Source organism: Garra rufa, unplaced genomic scaffold (genome assembly GCF_049309525.1).
Source record: "Garra rufa unplaced genomic scaffold, GarRuf1.0 hap1_unplaced_021, whole genome shotgun sequence".
Classification (NCBI taxonomy): Eukaryota; Metazoa; Chordata; class Actinopteri; order Cypriniformes; family Cyprinidae; genus Garra; species Garra rufa.
The window spans coordinates 258,608-272,243 of NW_027394296.1; the positions used below are offsets into that span (position 1 = coordinate 258,608).

General features: G+C 33.4%; 1 protein-coding gene across 1 annotated transcript; it reads right to left on the reverse strand.

The window, feature by feature from the left end:
• Positions 1-446: 446 nt before the first annotated feature.
• LOC141315350 (alpha-catulin-like) lies at positions 447-12,934 on the reverse strand (the record flags this gene model as incomplete). Its single annotated transcript, XM_073832685.1, has 9 exons — positions 447-745; positions 2,787-2,870; positions 5,614-5,733; positions 6,304-6,360; positions 7,547-7,595; positions 7,850-8,004; positions 11,366-11,416; positions 11,508-11,545; positions 12,784-12,934. Coding segments are annotated over 9 exons (870 nt in total), but the record flags the coding sequence as incomplete, so codon positions are not given.
• Positions 12,935-13,636: the final 702 nt, after the last annotated feature.

Genomic DNA, 13,636 nt, shown 5'->3' on the forward strand with positions numbered 1-13,636 from the left:
GAACTATCCCTTTAAAAAAAAAAACTGTCTTTTTTATTATCGTCCTTCAGAAATGCCTCTTTGGAAAGTAATGTTCCCTACTGTAAACACTCAAACAGAACATCAAGATGCTGATTTCTCATACTAAAATCCAAAGTCATTGAATTTCCTTGAGCATTGAGCAGACTGCCCTGTGGCAAGACCAGTGTAGGAAGATGATTAAAACCGGATATATTTGGCATCAACTTGTACATGAGGCAGTTATGTTAAATACAGTGTGCAGAGTTTTTTGCATCAAAACTTTTATCATGTACACCTCAATGTTGGCTAATCACGAGAAACGCAGCTGAATATTCGGTTGAAACCGTAGCTTATTTACCAGCCATTACACTTGAAAGATTCGCATAATGACTTAAACTCATGCAATGAAGGGATTTTTCTTCAATATTTTTTTGGTATCTGGAATGAGGCTGGTAATGCTAACGCTATCGTACACCACAAAGCGAATGGGCTGAAGCACAAAGAATGGCACGATGTGAGCGAGTGCATTGCCATGCACTGTGTGCGCGAGAAGAGGCAGAAGCGCCTTTGGTTTTCAGAGCTATTTGCTCTCCAGGAATGTTAGATTGGCCATGTGCTGCTCCAAGGATTTGACCCCAAAGCCGTTGGAGCCTTTGCCATTCAGAGTTTCCTCGCTCACGGTTGTGCTCAGCTGCTTCTCCCTCCAGTGCTGAGGTGAAGCCACACAGCTGCGTTCTGATTTACACTGAAATTAAAGGTAAAAGACACAGTTTAATACAAACATGCTCTAGAGTTTGATCATATTAATTTTTTTATTCATGGAACAGAACATAAATCACACCAGAACAATAAGTCAAGATGCAAAATATATCACTAATTAATCAGCTAGAATCTGTGCATCTGTAACAATGATAAAATACTATTATTTTTATTTTACTTATTTTACTTAATCTTTTATTCATATTTGAATTCATTTTTAATTTTAATATGTTTCTTTTTTAAATGTAATTTGGTTAAAAGTTTAGGATGCTTTGAATTTTTTTAAGCATGAAGACTATCTAATTATTTTTATTTTACTTTATTTCATTTTGTATTATTATCTGAATTAGTTGTTATTTAGCTAGAAGTTTAGGAATTATGTGTTTTTGTAAGCATGAAGATAGATTTTTATTCATATTTGAATTTGTTTTTATTTTTAGTTTCTTTTTTAAATGTAATTTGGGTAAACGTTTAGGATGCTTTGAATTTTTTTAAGCAGGAAGACACTATTTTTATTTTACTTTATTTCATTTTGTATTATTATCTGAATTAGTTGTTATTTAGCTAGAAGTTTAGGAATTATGTGTTTTTGTAAGCATGAAGATAGATTTTTATTCATATTTGAATTTGTTTTTATTTTTCTATTTTCTTTTTTTATTTAATTTAGTTACAAGTTTAGGAATTTTGTTGTGCTATTTTTTATAATACTTTATTTTACTTCATTTTTTATTTTTATCTGAATTAGTTTTTATTTAGTTAAAAGTTTATTTTTTTAATGTGTTTTTGTGAGCATGAAAATAGTATTTTTATTTTACTTCACTTTTTTATAATATTTAAAGTAGTTTTTATTTTAATATTTTATTTTTTCAATTTAATTTAGTGAAATGTTTAGGGATTTTGTTACGTGTTTTGTAAGCATGAAGATACTATTTATTATTATAATTTATTTGACTTAATTTTTTATTATCTAAATTCATTTTTATTTTGATATTTTATCAAGTTTAGAAATGTTATGTGTTTTTGTTAGCATGAAGATACTATTTTTTATAATACTTTTTATTTTACTTCATTTTTTGTTATTATCTGAATTAGTTTTTATTTAGTTAAAAGTTTAGGAATTTTGTTGTGTTTTTGTGAGCATGAAAATAGTATTATTTTTATTTAACTTCACTTTTTTATAATATTTGAATTAGTTTTTTTTTGTTTGTTTTTTCAATTTGGTTAGAAGTTTAGGGATTCTGTTATGTGTTTTGTAAGCATGAAGATACTATTATTATACTTTATTTGACTTAATTTTTTATTATCTAAATTAATTTTTATTTTGATATTTTATAAAGTTTAGAAATGTTATGTGTTTTTGTATTTTTGTATGTTTTTGTCTATAGTATTTAATTTATTTCAGTTTTAAGTGTAGTTGTTTTATGATATCAAGTTAAATTAAATGAAAACAGGAAATGTGACAACTAGCTGAAATTAATCAAGTTTATTTTTTTATATGTTATTTTATTTCAAGTAACTAAAGTTTTTTATGGTTTAAGGGTAACACTTTACAATAAGGTGTCATTTGTTAACATTAGGTAATGTATTAACTAACATAAATAAACAAACAATACATTACACGATTTATTAATCTTTGTTAATGTTAGTTAATAAAAGTACAGTCGTTTATTGTTTGTTCATGTTAGTTCACAGTGCAATAACTAAATGTTAACAAACATAACTTGTGATTTTAATAATGCATTAGTAAATGCTAAAATTAACATTAACTAAGATGAATAAATGCTGTAGAAGTATTGTTCATTCTTAGTTCATGTTAACTAATGAACCTTAAGTGTTACCGTTTTAATTCCTAACCAGTTTTTGTTCTAACCCGCCACTACACACTGAATAACCAGTTATGAAATTTGTAAAGACTAAGTAAAAATATGGAATCTAAATATATAAAGAGAGCAAACACAAATATATATCATCAACCTACATATGGATAAAATTAAAAAGTTAATCTAGATCTTCATTTTGCTACACACCTTTCTGTTGAGCTTATTACAGACGGGCAGTAAATAGACCACCACTGTCAAGATGCCTTTGGTATTCTGTATGGATGAGTCGACCTGAACGAGACGAGAAAAACAGATGGATCATTAGCTGACCAAACTACCAAAAATACAGTTTTACTAACAAGTACACCATGGCTGCTTGTTTGGGCCCACATTTCAGTCAAGCTATCATTTTGCAGCGACAACAATCTATACATTTCTGACAGGTGATTTGTGGAACAGACCGGTTCACATATAATTGGTTTTTGCGAAATAATATGCTTGGAAACCGCGCGAGGGCTCCTGAAGACATGCTGGGTGATTCTGATTCAGCTTGTTTTTCCGGAGATCGTTTTCTTGCCTCCACAGCACGACACGAACACAGCCTCTATAAACCTATTTGAACCTGCCTCTGGCTGTGACCTTTGCTTTAACAAAACAGAAGGATGACCCTGGACAGCATGCCATTTTATCAGGTTAAATGGAGTCAGGAAATAGAGTAACGTCAGTGTATTTGCAGGAGAAACAGATTTATTATCTAATCACATGTGGCAGTGACCTGTGACTTTAAACTTTAGTTTATATTGTTCTCTTTAAACGTCTAAATTGAGATTAATCTATATCATTTTAATCCTCAGATTCTAAACTATGAATTAAAGTGAATTTGAATAAGAAGTTTAAATATATTGTAAAAACCACACTTTTTTCACGTGATGTGACCATAATATCGAAACAGTTTGGCTATCGCAAAATCATGATATTGATAATATCGTTACATCCCTAATAATATAAAAGGTCTTTAAAGTTATGTTTAGGGCCATCATGCTTTGACGCAGTATCTGTCAAACAAACTAAAACTGAAAGCACAATATGGCTTAGTCTCTTCATTTCAAAGCAAAGCGCGCACTTAGTTCTGGCAATTAGCTCGTGATCCGGTGTTTTCCGCACCACAGAAAGGCTCAGTTCACAGTGAATGCAGTGAACTCTAATAGTTATCACCTTACTTACCTGGTTTATTGATTACATTAATAATTGCAAACATTTTTGTAATTACAAGTTTTCTAAAATGTTAGGTTTAAATATGCAAATGAGCCATTATTTAAAGAAATAGGCGTTAATTTGCATACATTTCTAGTACATAAATCTATACACTGGATGAAGTCAGTTTCAAAATTCTTGTTTAATTTTTTTGACATATTAGAGCAAAAAAAATTACAGAGGGAATTTTGGGTATCTCATCTTGTCACTCCATAATTATGAAAAAAATAAATAAACCTTGTGTACAGTGTATTTTTTACAATTTTGGGGGGTAATAAAATGTTGTATAAAATCAAGCAAATTCTATATGAACAAATCCCTCTGTAAAAACCTTATAGACAGGAATAAAAACTTAAAGTTTGGTGTGTGTAAGTCATACTGAAGTGGAGATTTATGGCTCAGTGTAGGAAAAAAAACTAATTTTGAGAAACAGCCTGTAAAAATATGTATTGTAACTGAAAAAAGTGCTATAAAAGAATCACTTAACAGTGTCTTTTGGGTATTTTCTTTCCACTAGTCTGAAAAAACACTTTATGAAACACCAAAAAGCCCCAAATCTTTGACAGGTGCATGAAAAAAACTGCATTTTTGCCTGCAGTGTCTCCCCTCAAAGTTTAGGTACAAGTCAATTCACTGACTTAAGCTTTCTTAGTTAAGAACATGGGTTGGAACTCTTAATTTTTAACTCTAAAAGTGCATTAGACAGAATAATTTAACTTTAAAATGTACAAAATGTTATATTTTTCCAACTGTTCATTTGTCTTTTTTGTTTTTTAAGGCGAGACATTGCAGGTGAATAGGGTAAAAATAAAAATGAAATAAAAAACGAATAGTTTTCACCTTACTTACCCAATTAATTGATTACATTGATAATTACAAACATTTTTTGTATTACAAGTTTTCTAAAATGTAAGGTTTAAATATGCAAATGAGGCATTATTTAATGAAATATGCGCTAATTTGCATACATTTCTAGTACAAAAATCTAAACACTGGCGAAAGTCATTTTCAAAATTCTTGTTAAATTTTTTTGACATTAGAGTCAAAAGTTTTTACAGAGGGGATTTTGGGCATCTCATTTTGTCACTCCATAATTCAGAAAACAATGTATTTTTTTACCATTTTGGGGGGAATAAAATGTATAAAATCAAGCAAATTATATATGAACAAATCCCTCTGTAAATACCTTCAGAATATAGACAGGAATAAAAATGTACAGTTTGGTGTGAGTAAGTCATATTGAAGTGGAGATTTATGGCTCAGTTTAGGAGAAAATCTAATTTTGAGAAAACAGCCTTTAAAAATATGTGTTGTAACTGAAATCTATTGACACAAATAGATAAAGTGCTATAAAAGAAACACTTAACAGTGTCTTTTGGATGTTTTCTTTCAACTAGTCTGAAAAAACAGGAACACCAAAAAGCCCAAAATCTCAAAAAACAGTGTTTTTGCCTGCAGTGTAGTTTAGGTACAAGTCAATTCACTGACTTTTTTCTGACTTCAGTTTTCTTAGTTAAGAACATGGGTTGGAACTCTTCATTTTTAACTATTAAAGTGCATTAGACAGAAGCATTTAGCTTTGAAATGTACAAAATCTTACATTTTTTCCAATTGTTTCCAAATTTTTTTTCAAATCACAATAAATATGGTATTATGGTCTTCATATCGCAATATTATCATATCATGAGATTTTGATATTGTTACATCCCTAATATACATATGTCTTACTATTCCATTCACTGATGTAAAAGAAGAGTCTGTAGCTGTTATGCTGCATTACCTTCTGAAAGATGGCGCTCTTGCCCTGAACCGGAGTCTTGGCACAGACCTGAAGCTGTTGACATGCGGCTGACAGCTTCTCTGTCTCAGATAGAATAAGAATTCTGTCTTCATCCAGCAACTATAACACAGACACAACACATGGCCTTAACATTTAAAGTAGTACATAGACACAATTTATGTAATGTAATTTACAATCAGTAATAGATTACAATTTGTAAGCGTGTATGTTTTTGTATGCATATAGCATTGCTTTTCTTTCTACAAGCCTTTCAGGACTTCCTGCGGCAAGGACAGATTTAACAATCTAATAGCGCCAATTAAAACTTTCACCTAAAACTGCATTACAGGTTTGCTAAAGTGAGGTAATTGCTGAATTTGAACTGATGGATAAATAAACGGACGTAAGCAATTTGCATTAGCAGTGCTCTGCTTGCAGCTGAGGAAATGCATTGTGGGTCAGGCATGTTTGAGATTATTAATCAAAACGTGCAGTGCACCACAAGTGTCAGGCTCTGTGATTATAGATGAGTGGCCCCTGTTGGCCCCAGCCGGAGCCGGGTTAACTAACACTGATAGCTACGTCTCTGTAGTCCCAATGAGATGGATGGCAGTCATTACAGTCCTTTATTTACAGGCACCTAATTAAACTGTGGTACATAAGGGTCTGGTGGGAACACGGGTGCGTTACCTGTGTGGAGAGAGAGTGGAGGATGTGGCACAGCTGGAAACCTTGGTCTGACAACACCTGGAAAATAATATATAATGTGAAGACTTACTCTATACTGGAGTAAATGTTATAGAGTAGTTCAGATCCTCAGAAATGGTTTACTATGGCAATGCTCATAATGTTGAAAAAAAAAAAATCTGTGGCAAAATACTTTTTAAATTGCTATATTAAATCACCTCTATATGCTCTTGCACAGTCTTGAACCAATTGAAACAGAAACACTGGCATTAAAAACAGCAAATCAAACAGAAATTTGTAAGGTATGAAATAGCATACACTACCAGTCAAAAGTTTTTGAACAGTAAGATTTTAAATGTTTTTTTAAGAAGTCTCTTTTGCTCACCAAGCCTGCAATTATTTGATCCAAAGTAGAGCGGTAACTGGTAAATTTTAATTTTAATTTTAAATTTAGAATAATCAAATAAAATAATGTTTTCTATTTGAATATATGTAAAATGTAACTTACTCCTAAAGCTAAATTTTCTGCATCACTTCAGTCTTCACACATGATACTTCAGAAATCATTTTAATATACTGATTTGCTGTTCAAGAAACTTTTAAAACAGTTAAGTATTTTTTTTCAGGATTCTTTGATAAATAGAACAACCCAGAGATCAGCATTTATTTGAAATAAAAAGCTTTTGTAACATTCTAAACTATACCATTCAAAATCTTGGAGTCAGTATATATACATGAAGATGATATATTTTACATGAAGTCACAACGACCAAGTGAGATAACTAGGAGACTTTATGTTACTTAAAATTGTGAGTTTCCAAGTTGTAATTGTGAGGTGAACTGTTTACTAGTAGGAAACTCATAATTAAGAGAATTGCAACATGACGTCAATGCAGTAACGTTAAAAAAGGCCATAAAAAAAAAAGTACATATAGACATGCTAAAGAAACTTCGCAGTGCTCTTCTGCTGTGACGTTAAGCAGGTACGCTTGCTCTGTCAGATAAGAGGTTGTGTTTGGTTGGAGGCCAGTGTGCCCTACTATTAGAACGACACACTGCCTAATCAGCATTTCCTCCCCATTCACAGCACACATCCTGCTCTGGATCACAGTATCTCACAGACAAATGACAGCTGGCCCTTTTAATAATATATTGATCCATCTTTTCCAAGGGATTCATTGCTCTTAATGGCACCTCGAAGAGATTCAATTAAAAAACCTATGAGAGAAAGCGAATGCTGGCATACCTCGCCTTGGTGGAATAGATCCAAAGTTGTCTTCAGTAGGCCTTCCCCCCTTAATCACAGATGGCAAAACAGCAGAGAGTTAATGAAACATCCTTAGAAGATCCATAAAACTGATTGTGTGGGTTGACAGAAAGTCAGATTAACAACGACATGGTTTTGTATTTCTGAACAGACATTTTTCATAAAGCTTAAACTTTCCAGCATGCTGTACTTAATTTCCTGTGTAATATAACACTACTCGAACCAATCTGATCATCTGATAAACGGACTATGAAGTTTATGAAAAGGTTTCCTGTGGGTTACCTGGTGAAGAGGTACATGGAATACGCCATGCTGGATATGATCTGACACAGTCGAACCATCTCGTGGTCCTGCTCGTCCCAGCGCTCCACCTCTGAGTCCACATCTGAGGTGAGGAGACACAGTTCCAACCCAAGCTTGGCGATGGTGGTTTGCTCCTGAACAGATGAACATTTCAGATTATGACTTTTCAGACTCTTCAGATCATGGCCACAAGGATACTTTCAAGCAAAACTAAATACTGACAAAATAAATAAAAACATTTTAAGACCCAGTATGTAATTTTCATTGCTAGAGGGTGCATATTCAAACAAAATGATGCAATCCTTGATATATTTGAGTGTTGAAAGTTCTGTTACAAAGCTACTCTGTGTGTTTGTCACCTAAATAAAATGTATAACATATTAAAGTGTCTTTGGTGTTACCATGCTTTCTATAAAATTAAATCGGAACTAGAGGGTGTATGACGTCATTGTCAGGCAATGCAGTGACAACTAGTTACTAGTTAAAATTGTTTATTTCTTTGGATTTAAACATTCTTAGAAACATTTGGGATAATATAAGTACACAAGTCAGCAAAATATTTCACACTGTTCTAGTGGTTTGTGGATATTTTAATTAAAAAAATTTAAATAAAAAAATGTAAATGTATATTGCAGAGGTTGTTAAGTGAGAATTTTCTACTGCTTACAGGATTTTAAAATGCTAAAACATACATACATACATACATATATATATATATATATATATATATATATATATACACACACACACACACACACACACACACACACACACACACACTCAAGCCTGGAATTATTCATACCCCTGGCAAATTCTGACTTAAACTTACTTTTATTCAACCAGCAAGCTTTTTTTTTGACCAGAAATGACACAGGCTTCTCTCAAAAGATAATAAGACGATGTACAAGAGGCATCATTGTGGAAAAAAAAAATATTTTTTAGCTTTTATTTACATTTGAACAAAAAGCGGCATGTCCGAAATTATTCATACCCTTTGCAAACTGTCACAGTCTATGGGAAAATCCAAAGTTCTATACCATTCCAAATAGTCCAAGCTGTTCTAAAGCATCCTAATTACCCTGATTCATTGGGAACAGCTGTTTGAATCAGCTCAACAGGTGAAAAACAGAAGCTCTCTGCTGTTGGTTTGTGGACAGTCATGGCTAAGACAAAGGAGCTCACTGAGGACCTGCGGCTGCACATTATGGCTGCTCAGAAGTCAGGAAAGGGCTATAAGACCATATCTAAATGTTTTGAAGTTACAGTGCAAAGTATTATTTAAAAAATACAAGATGTTCCGCACTGTGAAAAATCTCAGAGGACGTGGTCGGAAGCCACGGATCACCACCAAGGCCATCCTGATGAATTTGGGCTCTGCTGGTGGCAACATTCCAAGGCAGACAGTCCAACGGACACTGCACACCACTGGGTTCCAGAGACGCAGACCAAGGAGGACACCACTTCTCCAGATAAGGCACAACAAAAGCCTGCTTAGCCTTTGCAAATGCTCATCTGGACAAAGAAGAAGACTACTGGTCTTCTGTTTTATGGTCAGATGAAACAAAAATTGAACTGTTTGGCCACAATGATGTTGGCTTCATTTGGCGTAAAAAAGGAGAAGCCTTCAACCCTAAGAACACCATCCCCACTGTCAAACATGGTGGTGGGAACCTAATGTTTTGGGGGTGTTTTTCAGCCGGTGGACCAGGAAAACTAATCACAGTAAACCGCACCATTAAAAAGGAGCAATACATCAAAATTCAGGCAACATCAGGCAGTCTGCAGAGAAACTTGGCCTTGGGCACCGGTGGACATTTCAGCATGACAACGACCCAAAACACACAGCAAAAGTGGTGAAGAAATGGTTAGCAGACAAAAACATTAACGTTTTGCAGTGGCCCAGCCAGAGTCCTGACTTAAATCCAATTAGTAATCTGTGGAGGAAGCTAAAGATCAGGGTGATGGCAAGGAGACGCTCCAACCTGAAAGAGTTGGAGCTGATCACTAACGATGAATGGGCAAAAAAACCAGCGGAGACAATGCAAAAAGCTGGTCAGCAATTATAGGAAGCGTTTGATTGCTGTAATAGCCAATAAAGGCTTTTCTATTGATTATTGAGAAGGGTATGAATAATTTTGGACATGCCACTTTTTGTTCAAATGTAAATAAAAGATGAGTAATAATTTTTTTCCAGAATGAAGCCTCTTGTACATCGTCTTATTACCTTCTGGGAGAAGCCTGTGTCATTTCTAATCAAAAAAAAAAAAAAAAAAACTTGCTGGTTGAATAAAAGTAACTTTAAGTCAGAATTTGCCAGGGGTATTAATCATTTCGGCCTTGACTATATATATATATATTGCATTTTCAAGCTTTAAAAACATTTCTCACACTAAGAGATAAAACTACTAAAAACTGTTTTCAGTATTTTAAAAACGATGAAAAAATTAAAAACCCTTGCCAAGTAACTAAAATAAAATGTAATATAAAAAAACTAATAACAATGACAAAAGCACAAAAATATTAAAGGGATAGTTCACCCAAAAATTACTATTCTGTCATTAATCACTCACCCTCATGTCGTTTAAACCTTTGTTCATGTTCAGAACACAAATTAAGATATGCATCATGGTACTTTCAATAATGGCAGAAGACGGTAACTCAGGGGAGAAGAATTGTTGAATAAAGCTGTTATTTATGTTTTTGCTAACCAAAAGTATTCTCGCAGCTTCATAAAATTAAGGTTGAACCACTGATGTCACATGGAATATTTTAACAATGTCCTTACCACCTTTCTGGGCCTTGAACATGGTAGGACCCTTGCTGTCTATGGAGCTCACAGATTTTATCAAAATTATCTTAATGTGTGTTCTGAAAAAGAACAAAGGTTTACTTACGGGTTTAGAATGACATGAAGGCGAGTAATTAATGACAAAATTCGCATTTTTGGGTGAACTATCCCTTTAATACTTAAATTTATATAAACATATAAGCTAATTTAAAATATTAAAAAATACTATAATAGTATATAAACAATACTAAAATTACACTTTACATCATTTGGTAAAACTCAAAGTACTCTAAAAGTTATAGATGCAATGATTTGAAGTTTAGACTTTCAAATGAATCTTTTTGTGACAAAATTAATACATAAAAATACATAATACATAAAAATAAACAAATCACTTAGGCTTCTCAGTTGTCCGTTTTAGTTATTTAAATCTTAAGTAACTTTAATCGTAGCTAATGTTTTGTGAAGTCCAGGCTATTACAGTGTTTTATCTCAAAAATTAGGTTCTGTTGGTCGTGGACTGAAAATGCAAATATTGTAATATACATTTGGCAATGGAATGACAAATGTCTATATCATTTTCTGGAAAAAAATTACAAATAAGGTCAAGAGTAGAGCATGATGGAAACTTTGTCAAACTGACAAATAAAAATGATCACTACTTCAACTTTTGCTCATACATAATGCTCTATTAAGAGAAATTTTACCTCAGCGTCAAGTTTGGCAGCCTTGACTGTCTTCAGGTTGGCAGAGTGTTTCTAGAAAATAGATGAATCAGTAAATATAATGAAGGACATGGTATGGTAAGAGAAATTTTTGATAATAATCATAACTGCTTGTGAGACTCACCCCTGGTCTGGGTAGAGACAGATATGTTTTCTTATCACCTAAAATGAGGAAGATATTTTGGTATAAAAACCAAACATTTACAATAATTTACTTACAGGACCCTACATATGTGACCCTGGACCACAAAAGCAATCATAAAGGTAAAATTGAGCTTTATACTGATTAAATATGCTTTCCATCAATGTTTGGTTTGTTAGGATAGGACAATATTTGGTCAAGATACAACTATTTGAAAATCTAGAACCTGAGGGTGCAAAAAAATCGAAAATATTGAGAAAATCGCCTTTAAAGTTGTCCAAATGAAGTTCTTAGCAATGCATATTACTAATCAAAAATTAAGTTTTGATATATTTACGATAGGAAACGTACAGAATATCTTCATGGAACATGATCTTTATTTAATATCCTAATGATTTTTGGCATAAAAAAAGAAAAAATTATAATTTTGACCCATACAATGCATCGTTGGCTATTGCTGCAGATATACATGTGCGACTTAAGACTGTTTTTGTGGTCCAGGGCCAAATATAAAACATAAAACTTGGTTCAAATACACGTCTAGACTGAAAATGGCTGTGGATAATGATGTGGATGAACAGATACAAAGGCTGGATCTTGGGGGATGACAGTTTGTTTTGGGAAATATCTGGGCTGGCACTGATGATGACTGGGAGCCTCTCATCTGGAACAAAAACATCTACACAGGCACCGGGTTTCTGTCATGTTACTGATGCTTTCCTTCAGACTCTGACAAATGTCGTCGCCACATAAAGCTCTTTATGCTCCGGCGTGAGAAAACCACAGTTTCAGTCGGAAGATCTGCCATCGCTCAAACACATCCTTGAGCGCTATGTCCAAATACAGATGAGCGAAACGACTTTTACAGACTTGTAATCTCAGCACGGATGCAGCAATGCGCCCTTAACCTTGCCTACAGAGATTTATCCAGCCTCTATTCAATTACCTTATGTGAGGAATGTGGATGCAGTGTAAATGTCAAAGCCGCACATCTTTAGCGGCTGGAAAAGATAGCAATCTGGCCACGAGGAAAAAGACCTTTAAAAACTGTTATCACTGCCCTGCCTATAGGCATGAACAAATACATCTTGTGCAGCTGCTAGTGATGCATTCAAAGCACCTGTAAAATCCAGATTACAATATTGTGGTAAGAACGGTATGTACATACATCTTGGGCTGGAAGGAGCTGTTTGAAATTTTAGTCCTAAAAGTTGGCCTACAAAATTGATATCATGACTGAACGGCTCGATTAACGCACCTCTGCGGCCCTCAAACACATCGTTGATCTCCTTCAGTAGGATGGCCATGTCGCACAGCTGGGACTCCCAGGCCTCGCAAAACACATCCAGGTTTTCTTTGGCAATCTTGCTAGTGGGGTGCAAAGCAAGGGTCTGTGCCGCTGAGATGATCTGAGAGGAGAAATTGAGAGGAAACACTTTTTATTTTTTCAATTTTCAATTCAGTTTTAAATATAAGACTGTTCTTCTCTTCTCGCTTCTGCTCACCAACCCTGCATTTATTTGATCCAAAGTACAGCAAAACATTACAAATTTTGAAATATTTTTACTATTTAAAATAACTGTTTGAATATTTTAATATATTTTAAAATGCAATTTATTCCTGTGATTTCAAAGCTTAATTTTTAGCATTATTACTCCAGTCACATGATCCTCTAGAAATCTTTCTAATATTCTGATTTGCTGCTCTAAAAAAACATTTACTGTTATTAGTATGTTGAAAACAGCCAAGTAGATTTTTTCAGGTTTGTTTGAAGAATAGAAAGCTCAGAAGAACAGCAGTTATTTGAAATAGAAATCTTTTGTAATATTAACATCATTCACTTTTGATCAATTTAAAGCATCCTTGCTAAATAAAAGTAATCATTTATGTTATTTCTTTCCCATAATTTAGTGTATAATGTTACAAAAGCTTTTTATTTCAGACAAATGCTGATCTTTGGATCTTTCTATTAATCAAAAAATCCTGAAAAAATGCACTTAACTGGTTTATATACTGACAAAAAACATTTCTTGAACAGCAAATCAGCATATTAGAATGATTTCTGAAGAATCGTGTGAACTGCTGAAAATTTGGCTTTGATCACAGGAATT